General features: G+C 46.5%; 1 protein-coding gene across 1 annotated transcript; it reads left to right on the top strand.

Annotated features, from left to right (window-relative positions):
- NPAS4 (neuronal PAS domain protein 4) lies at positions 1-5,441 on the top strand. Its single transcript, XM_060269844.1, has 8 exons — positions 1-175; positions 611-762; positions 1,103-1,205; positions 1,872-2,121; positions 2,335-2,444; positions 2,561-2,699; positions 3,466-4,796; positions 5,413-5,441. Exons 1-8 carry the CDS (start codon positions 1-3, stop codon positions 5,439-5,441), a joined length of 2,289 nt encoding a protein of 762 aa, XP_060125827.1.
- Positions 5,442-9,481: the final 4,040 nt, after the last annotated feature.

Genomic DNA, 9,481 nt, shown 5'->3' with positions numbered 1-9,481 from the left:
ATGTATCGGTCCACGAAGGGAGCCTCCAAGGCGCGGCGGGACCAGATAAATGCGGAGATCAGGAACCTGAAGGACCTGTTGCCCATCGCGGAAGGGGATAAGCTCCGGCTATCGTACCTCCACATCATGTCCTTGGCGTGCATCTACACGCGGAAATCCATATTCTTCTCCAAAGGTAACTAACTGCCTGACAGATTCAGAAAGATCTCGAGGTTTGAGGGGAATCCAGGAAGTGCAAGGATGCGGGGTGGGTGGGAGGACACCTGAAGTTGGCTCTTGTCTCCAGCGTCGGTCCTTCGTCCCCCTTCGGGATGGTTGGACTCAACAGGTCTCTCTCCGTGGTGCTGAAGCACCAATGTCTCTTATTAAGAGAGCTACGGGGAGCTGCTGTCCGTGGTCCTGATATAGCCAGGGCGAGCTTTGCGGAGGCAGGGCAGCAACAGTTGCTGTCCCCGGTGCTGAAATCCTAGCCGCCGCAGCAGCAGCAGCCTTACTCACTGAACTAAAAATCTGATGCAAAGAGCTAAATGGGTTGTCGCTGTTGTTTAAATAAAAAATATGTGTGTGCTTACCGAAATGACCGATTTTCCCTTCTCTTCTTCCTCAACAGGAGCAACTCTAGAAGGCTTGGAGAGCTTGCTTTCTTCCCAGGACTTGGAAGATTTTATGCAGACGCTTCCAGGCTTCCTTCTGGCATTCACTGGAGAAGGCAAACTCATCTATGTGTCGGAGAACGTTGCTGAACATCTGGGGCACTCTATGGTATGTATCTGACCGGCTTGTGGGTGGAAAGGGAAATGCCTTTAAATGGGGAGACTGAATAATCCTCGGAATGGGTACTTAGTTAAGCAACAATCTTTTAGTTACATAAATTCCTTTTAATTCCTTCAGGCCTTGGTAGCCCTTAAATTAATCTTATGCCCCTTATAGTATAGACAGATAATTTCTAGCCTTTATAATTCTTCCCTGATGTGATGGTATCACTTATTTATCTGACCATGAATATCTGTTGGACACTGGGAACTTTGTGGTGCTAGCAGCATTCTATAATGCTTAATATGAAACCTGATACCTGAACCTCGTCTGATTCACTATCCTGCAGGTGGATTTGGTTGCCCAAGGAGACAGCATCTACGACATCATTGATCCAGCAGATCACTTTGTGATGAGGAACCAGCTGGCATTGACTTCTCCAATAGATACAAGTAGGTGTCCCTTTGTGAAAGTGTGCTCAGTGACATGTGAGGAGGAGGAGGAACTGTAGCTGTGCAATGACTCTAAAGTAGAGAGATGGCAGATTAAAAGTTGGCCTGCAAGTCCTAGAATAGATGGTGCCCAGCAGGACTTAATTCAAGCAAGAAACCTTTTCATAAGCTTCACTTAGCCCTAGAGCACATGAAAGAATAGCAGAAGTTAGAGTGCCTTTGAGCATATAGTAGCTGAGCAAGCACCTGTACTTTGGGTCTTAGAGGAGGGATAGGGAACCTGTAAGCCCCACCCCCCAAATGCTGCTGGACTCAAACTCCCATAAGCCTCAAGAAGCATGGCCAATGGTGAGAATGATGAGAGCTGTAGTTCATCAAGAACTGGAGGGCTACAGGTTGCCCATCCCTGGCTCAGGGCTTGATCCAGAAATGTTCAAACCCCATTGCTTCCCCCCCCCAAAAAAAGTTCAAAATTGAAGCCTAGAAATGCAATGCCATGTAGAAATGACAATAACTCGCCTAGACCTCAGAGCCAATGAGAGTAGAACTGTCTCATGTTTTATGCTTGAGATTGGCTTAACAGTGTGACTATGCCAACTGGGTGATATTTCTGTGGCTCCTCTAACTAATCAATGCTCTTTTCTTTACTTTTTACAAAAACTCCAGGCCGACTCTTCCGGTGCCATTTCAACACTTCCAAGACAATCCGGCGGCAAAGTTCTGGGAACAAGCTGGTCCTTATCCGAGGGAGGTTCCACCAGCCCCCACCTGGCTCTTACTGGTCCACTAATCCTGTCTTCACTGCTTTCTGCACTCCTCTGGACCCCAAGCCCAGAATCAGCCAGAATTCCTTCTTCTTGACTTCTTTTGAGAGTCGCCACACAAAAGACTTGGCCATTGTGGACATCTCTGAAAGGTAAGCATGTGTTCTGGGAATAGGGAATCTTGGGACCTTGGAGGGGATTGGAAAAGTTTGAGGAAGGGCCTTGAATTGACTAGTGAGAGCCACAATGTTGACAATGGGAGTTCCCTGTCTAGCAAGGGGTGGTGGTGAACTGTTTTAGTTGACCAATATAAACCATTACAATCCAAAGTACTCATCTCTCTTCCCAACTTTGCTGTTTTCTAGTGTGATCTTCCATTTGGGCTTTGAGAAAAGTGAGCTGTTTTGCAAGTCATGGTACAGCCTGATCCATCCAGAAGATCTGAGCCATGCGTCAACCCAGCATTACAGGCTGTGTAAGTATCTTGTCCCTTCTATTGTCCAAGTTTCCCACCGCATTTGCTGATTTGCAGAGCTGTTTCCTTGGGTGGGACTATTGATCTAATCTTTTCCGATGTGCTCCTTTCCTCAGTGGGTGACACAAGTGAAACTCAAGCGGAAATGGTCGTCCGGCTCCAAACCAAAGATGGCATGGATTGGATATGGACCTATTCACTGCTCCACATGGAGAATGCTGATGTTCCTATCACGTCTCACAACTATATAATCAGGTAAATACTGAGAGACTTGTCTCCAGCTGTAGGTGGGTGGCTCTGAGATCTACCTTGCTTCTTAATCAGTTTAGTAGTGAGTAGAAATGTTGAGATTTCCCTTCCACCACTTCTTGCCTTCTGTAGGCCACAAGCAGGAGTGTTCATGTGCCATCTAAGGGGCAACTTTTGGTCCTCAAGGAAACACAGGCGGGGAGAGGGATGTGCCTAGGATTGTTAAAAGATTTTACTAAGCCCAGCAAGTTGGGAATAAGGAAGGCCACAACAGTGCAAGGTGTTTTCGGCACTGCCACTGCTTCTCTGATGGATGGTGCCTCATGGTCAATCTGTTTGTGTCCCTTAATGGCACCCAATGAATTTGCCTTTATATATATATTTTAAAGGCCAACTATTTAAATGACTGGCCCTACATTACTCACCACCATTAATTTTAAGAGGTAGGCTCTGAGTATGGCGAGCATTGGGTAGAAGCCATGGAAGTTGCTTCTGGGCGAATAGTAACAAAAATAAGCCGCAGGAGTAGAATAAATAAAATGTGCTCAGGATCAAGCAGCAAAACAGGATCGGAAGGAATTGGTGGCTGGGAATAAGGCCTTTGTTTTTAAAAGGTTATTGTCATTTGTACGTTAGGAATTCATTGGGTTTCAGAAGCAAAAAAGAAAGAAAGAAAAGAGAGACAGGAATGAATGTGTCAAGTTCAGTTATTTGCAGTTCTCTCTGCTTTGTTGAAGCTGGGTCTCACGTCCTCTTCCTTTGCTTTTCACAGTGATTCTGAAGCCTGGTCTCTCAAGCAGCAGCTCTCAGCAGAAGAAACCCAGGTGGCCTATGTCCTCGGAAGCGCACCAGCTTTCCTGGAAGGCCTCCTCTCTCCTGGGCAACTTTCCAGCCCTGACCAAGTCTTCACACCTGTAGCTGGCACCCCGACCAGCACCATTGTTGCACCATCGTTTGACTTTGGCACCACTGGTGGAGCAGAATGCCCCTCTGCGTTCACAGAGACCAGCGCTTCCAGTCTGCCCCAGGAGGTGGCGGAGCCTAGAGATATCTCCTCCGTGGAGGAGCCCACCCCAGGTTCCAGCCTCAGCCTACTCGACAAAGGCCCAGCATTCAGCTACGTGGTCTTCCCGACAGACTATGAACAGACCTTAAGACAAGACAACCTTTGCGGCTCCTCCTCCAAAGACTTTGTCTGCACCCCTCCATATACCCCACACCAGGGCTGTGCCTTTCTCTTTGGAGCCCAGGAGACTTACGCTCCAAGCGCGATCCCTACTGCCTCGCCTCCTGTGACCACTACCCCGCCCGCTGCCGCCGCTGCCCCTCCTGCCACTACTGTTCCTACCACCACCACCTCTGAGCTGTTCTACACCCAGGACCAATGCAGTGCTCTCTATGAGAAGCTACCACCTACCCCGGACAGCCCTGGTAATGGGGACTGTACCGTCATGACCTTGCCTGAGATCAGAGGTCCCCTCTATATCGATGTGCCCATGGTGCCCGAGGGGATCCTGACTCCGGAGGCCTCGCCCATCAAACAGACATTCTTCAGATATTCTGAAAAAGAGAAGGGCGAGATTGAACTGCTGGCAAAGCAGATCAGCAGCCTGGCTGAGGCTTTCAGCTCTGTTGCTCCCAGAGAGCTTGTCAAGAGCAGCCATGTCACCCTCGGCGATTCTGCACTGGGCGCCGTCCCCGAACTGTGCCTGGACTTCCAGCCTTCCAAGAACTGGAGGAGCATTGACTTCTCCTTGTTGGCCTGCCCAGAGGAAGACCTCTTAGAAGAGGATGCTCTCGAGACCCTTCTCCAAGACCTGTCCACCTCTCTGTTTGAGAAAGGTGGGGCGGGTGTGAGGTGCCCTCACCACCAGTTCTGCGGTGGGAATGTCAGTAGTCCAATCAGCTTGGACACCGAAGATAGTAACCAAGGGGCCTTGGCTGCCTCTCCCAGCATGGACCTACCTCCAGAAGAGCGATGCTTTTTGGAAGAACTGGCCTCCTATGAAACAGCCTTTGAGACACGTGCCTCAAACTCTCCCTGTGATGGGTTAGATGAGTTGTATCAACTCCAGAGCCACATGCAAGAAGGCTTCCATGAAGGTAAGACTGGGGATCAGGCTCTGGGAGGGGGGCAACTGTGCAGATTAGAGAAAGGCTGCAGTTCACTGGCAGATCACCTTCTTTGCATGCAAAAGGGGTTTCTTCTGGTAGAGTTTGGAAAGACTCCTGTCTGAAACCTGGAGACCTGTTGTTATTCAGTTTCCAGGGTATCCCAAAGTTGGGTCTCTAGCTGTTTTTGGACTACAACTCCCACCATCCCTAGCAAGCAGCACCAGTGGTCAGGGATGATGGAGATTGTAGTTCAAAAATAGCTGGAGATCGAAGTTTGGGGAAACCTGGTTTAGATGATAGGCCAACGGTCAAAGGCCTCTTCCTGTAGTCCTAAGATTGTAGCAAAAGTCAAATAAAGTAAAGCCACAACTGAGCAATAATTGCCAGGTAGGGAGTCAGCACTGTCAATACTCTGGTTCTTCTGTGACCACGTTACACCATTTTATTTTGGTGCAATATCCCATCCCCTGAGAATATTTCAAAAACGGGTTTATAGCCCCTGGGCTTTCCAAATATGTTTCTGAAAGTATGCCAGGATAGTCTCGGGGGAGGTCTTCCTGTCCACTAACCAACCACATCTTTCCTTTGTTCCCTTCTCCCACAGATGGAAGCGAAAGTGACCCTTCGTTTTGAAATAAGTCTGTGACTTACTTCTCCGAGTATGGCATATTGTCATATCCCAAGGACCTTCTTCTGACGAAACCCTGTAATGACGAAGCAAGAGGATGTATTAAACCCAGCATCCCAGGATGGGGTTTTCGGAAGAAAGACTTTGTTGTTTTTGTTGTTTTTTTACAAAAAAAATTAACAAAAGCAAATATACATATATACATATATATATTGATTCTGAGACATCGAAGCTAAGATAACCGATATCAGAGCTAAGGGAAGGACCATTGTAAGTGGACTTACATACGTTACCGTATTCACTCGTAGTGAGTAATCTTGTATGTAATTTACTAAGAAATCTAAGGCGGGGCCTAGCGCCAGGCTGCTCCCAATCGCCATTCAACGCAGAGTTGGAACGAAGCACTTGTGGAGCCAGTTTGTGCGTGATATGGGGATTCCTCCTCTTCTAATCTGCCCCCACCCCAGAGAACAGAACGTGTAGGTGGTACTTGAACCTACTATAGTAAGGGCCAATGGCTGGTGATGTGATATTTTACTTCCTTTTTTTTTGTTTGTTTCTTTGTTCTTTGCTCCTGCTGTCTTACCAATTGCATTTCTGTTCACAGAGGAGTCTTAAAATTCAAATTCAACTAGCCCAGTTCTAAAGGGGCTATTGTTCTTGCTGCTGCTCTGACTGTTGATATTATTAGGTTTCTAAGTTTCTCGCAACTGCCCAGGGAGACCTAGCCATTTCTAGTTCCACCTCTACCAGTTAAGCACCCATCTCATCCATTTCCGGGGTTGGGCTGAGTGTCGGACCTGACAGAGATTTCCTGCATTGCACCTATTGCAAAGATCGAGTAGCATTTGATAATAATAATTATTATTATTATTATAATTATAACGAAAACAACTCTGATGCCCTCCAGATGTTTTGGAATACAACTCCCATCATCCCTGAGTATACCAGCTGGAGATGATGGGAGCCTTGCCAAGAAGGAAATATGGCTGTTCTCCTGAATTATTATCTGAGTACCACAATCTGTTATTTGCTCTCAGCTAGAGCAATGGGGCAAATTAAAAATTTGCAGCCTGGTAGTACAGGCTTGTTGATCCAGAGGTGATCTTGTGGATGGCAGCAGATGTTTGTAGCTGAATTCATTTTAAATCATTTTATTGGAAATCTGGGTCTCAAGGTCTCTGACCTCTCTAAATGTTTCTTTCTGGCTTTCAGCAAAATCCTCTTTCTTTCTTTCTTTCTTTCTTTCTTTCTTTCTTTCTTTCTTTCTTTCTTTCTTTCGTTGTTGTTGTTGTTGTTCCAGTTTAAAAACAACAACCCCCCATAAAACATGATCCCATCTGTTCTTGTCAGACCAACGCATTTCCTGCCACAGCAGGATCTGCCATAATATACATGATCACAGTGTGAGCTATTTGAAATAATTTTTTTTAAAAGAATCCCAAACTTTCCTTTTACCACCCTCAAGTGAGGAGGGGCTGTAGCTCCGTGGTAGAGCATCTGCTTTGCATACAGGAAGCCCCAGGTTCAATTCCTGGTATCTCCAGGTAGGGATTGGAAAGAATCCCTGCCCCAAAACCCCGGGAGATCTGCTGCCAGTCAGTGTAGACAATACTGAGCTAGATGGACTTGGTATAAGGCAGTGGGTGTATTGTGGTAGAGGAGACATAGTGGTCTAGAAGACAATGGTACAGAACACAAATGTTTATAGCTATAAATACGGATCACTATCTAGATGTTCTTTCCTTTAAAAAGCCAATGGTTTTGTAAGGGAGGTTGCTCATTTCTCCACGATCCAGTCCCAGACTTGGTTCTGAACAAGAATGGGTTGGCCAGGCCATGGAGATCTGTGCTTCTTTCTCCTCTTCCTCATGCTTCTTTCTTCTTCAAATTAAAAAATGCGCCACCTCCCCATCGTTTGATAGGAGGTGGTGTTGTCACTCCACGTAGAATTATCTACGACCAAGTATCAGGATTGAATCCTCTGAACCTTTTTATGAATTCGCACATTGTTGAAATGTGGGATGTTGTAAAAACCCAAAACCAATAATGTACATTTGTACCATATATCTATATCTATATCTATATACATAATTATATATGGTTGGGTTTGCTTTTTCATTTTAAAAGACAAACACAGATATGTCTATATGTGTACATTGGTGGAACTCTGTCCTGTACATAGATTCTTTTGTGTTTTGTTAATTCCTGGCCCTATGTTGGGTCTTGATGTGATGAGCACTTTGGAATAAAAGTGAAATATAAAACCAAGGAGGAGAAAAAAAAGATTCAAGTATTATTCTTTTTTAAAATGGCTGATTTGAGAAAGTCCTGGAGATTGGAGGAGGAGCTGTACATCAGTGGTACAGCATGATCTTTAACCGCAGGAGGGCTGAGATTCAATCCCCAAGAAATGATGTAGCATGGGCGAAATCACAGGGGCAGTTGCCCTGGGTGCAAAATTCATAGGGGTACAAAATTTCAAAAGGAAAAAAAGAGAAAGCAAAAATAATCAATAAAAAAGAGTGTACCCTCCCCACCACACAGAAAATCCCCCCATGTTTGCGTGGGCAGACTAAGGAGAGGATTTGGGTGACGGTGGGTTGCTAGGGTGCCCTCTGCACGGGCTTTAGAAAGATACCTGCTCCTGACAAATCCCCCATCCTGCTCTCCACCATGATTGATGCTCACAGGGCGCCACGGCTGCCACTCGGGTAGGTCGCCGAGCTATTGCCCCGTGTTACAGCCTATCAGTGGGCAGTGCTGACGATACTTGACTTGCCCCGTGCACTGGCAACCCACGTTATGCCACTGTCCCCAATGGCATCTCCAGGTAGGCTAAGGGGGAGCCTTTGCTCCGAAATCCTAGAGAGTTGCTGCCAGTCTGTGGGAACAACCCTGAGCTAGATGGACTGACCCAAGGATCTGCCTTGGGTGCCTGCCTACATTTGACAACATTTGCTTTATTTACAAGTATACAACTAAAGGGAAGACACGGTGGAGGGTCATGAGAATTATATGTGCCGGGTGGGGGAAAGTTTTTCTCCCTTTCCCATAATTCCAGAACTCGGGGGCACCTTGTGAAAATGATTGGCAGAAAGTTCAGGGCAGACAAAAGGAAGTCTTTTCTTCACACCACATAGTTTGCTGATGGAACTCACTGCCACAAGATGGGCCTCTAGCTGAAGACGGCTTATAAAAGGTTTTAAGTAAATTCATGGAGACACAGGCTATCGGTGGCTACTGGTCATGACGGCTGCAAGCTATCCTCCGGATCAGAGGCGGTTACTGTGCATCAGCAGCAGTAGCTAATGCTGCTGCTCTCACACAGTATTTGTGGGCCTCCGTGGGCATTTGGCTAGCTGTTGCATTGAAGCAGAATGCTGGGCTAGGCAGACCAGTCATCTAATTGAGCAGGGCCACTCTTGTATCCTCAGGATGTAAAGTCCAGTACGTTCTTGAGAAACATACTGGAAATCACCTACAGTTCCTCTGCAGGAGGAATGGTTTACAGTGTGTGGAACATGCCTTTAGCTGAACGCCTGACCAGACATAAGACATGCAGTCTGGAGTCAAGCCCAGTCGTACAGTTTTGATGCAAACTGGTCTCCATTTCTTATTACATAAATAGGGAGAGTCGTACAGGTGCTCCTCCGATGATTCACTCCTCGTTGTGGTTGGGCTGCATCTTAAAAACTTGGCTATATGTCACTGCAGCTCTGTAATTTCTTTTTTATACTGGAGATGTTCCATGTATGGTGGTTATGTCTTATCTTATACAAGTGTTTATGATAAATCAATAACAAATTTAAAATAAAAAGAACAACCTGAGCTGAAAGCTGCCCCCCTTCTTCCGCTCCTGCCCTCCTCCTTTGCATAATAAGGCCTCTTAGTGCCCTCTGCTGGCTTAGAGAAGGACTTTGCAAGGAGTCACAGCCTCCCAGCCATCGCCTCTTGGCGGGAACTTAAACGGAAACTTCAAGAAGAACGGAATAACTTCCTTTTCTCTCACCGCAGCTGTGGCTGTGGCATGCAGAGAGCGCCA

This window comes from Zootoca vivipara, chromosome 17 (assembly GCF_963506605.1).
Source record: "Zootoca vivipara chromosome 17, rZooViv1.1, whole genome shotgun sequence".
NCBI lineage: Eukaryota > Metazoa > Chordata > Lepidosauria > Squamata > Lacertidae > Zootoca > Zootoca vivipara.
Note: the sequence above shows the minus strand (reverse complement) of the source record. Positions and strands in the feature narration are given on the sequence as shown.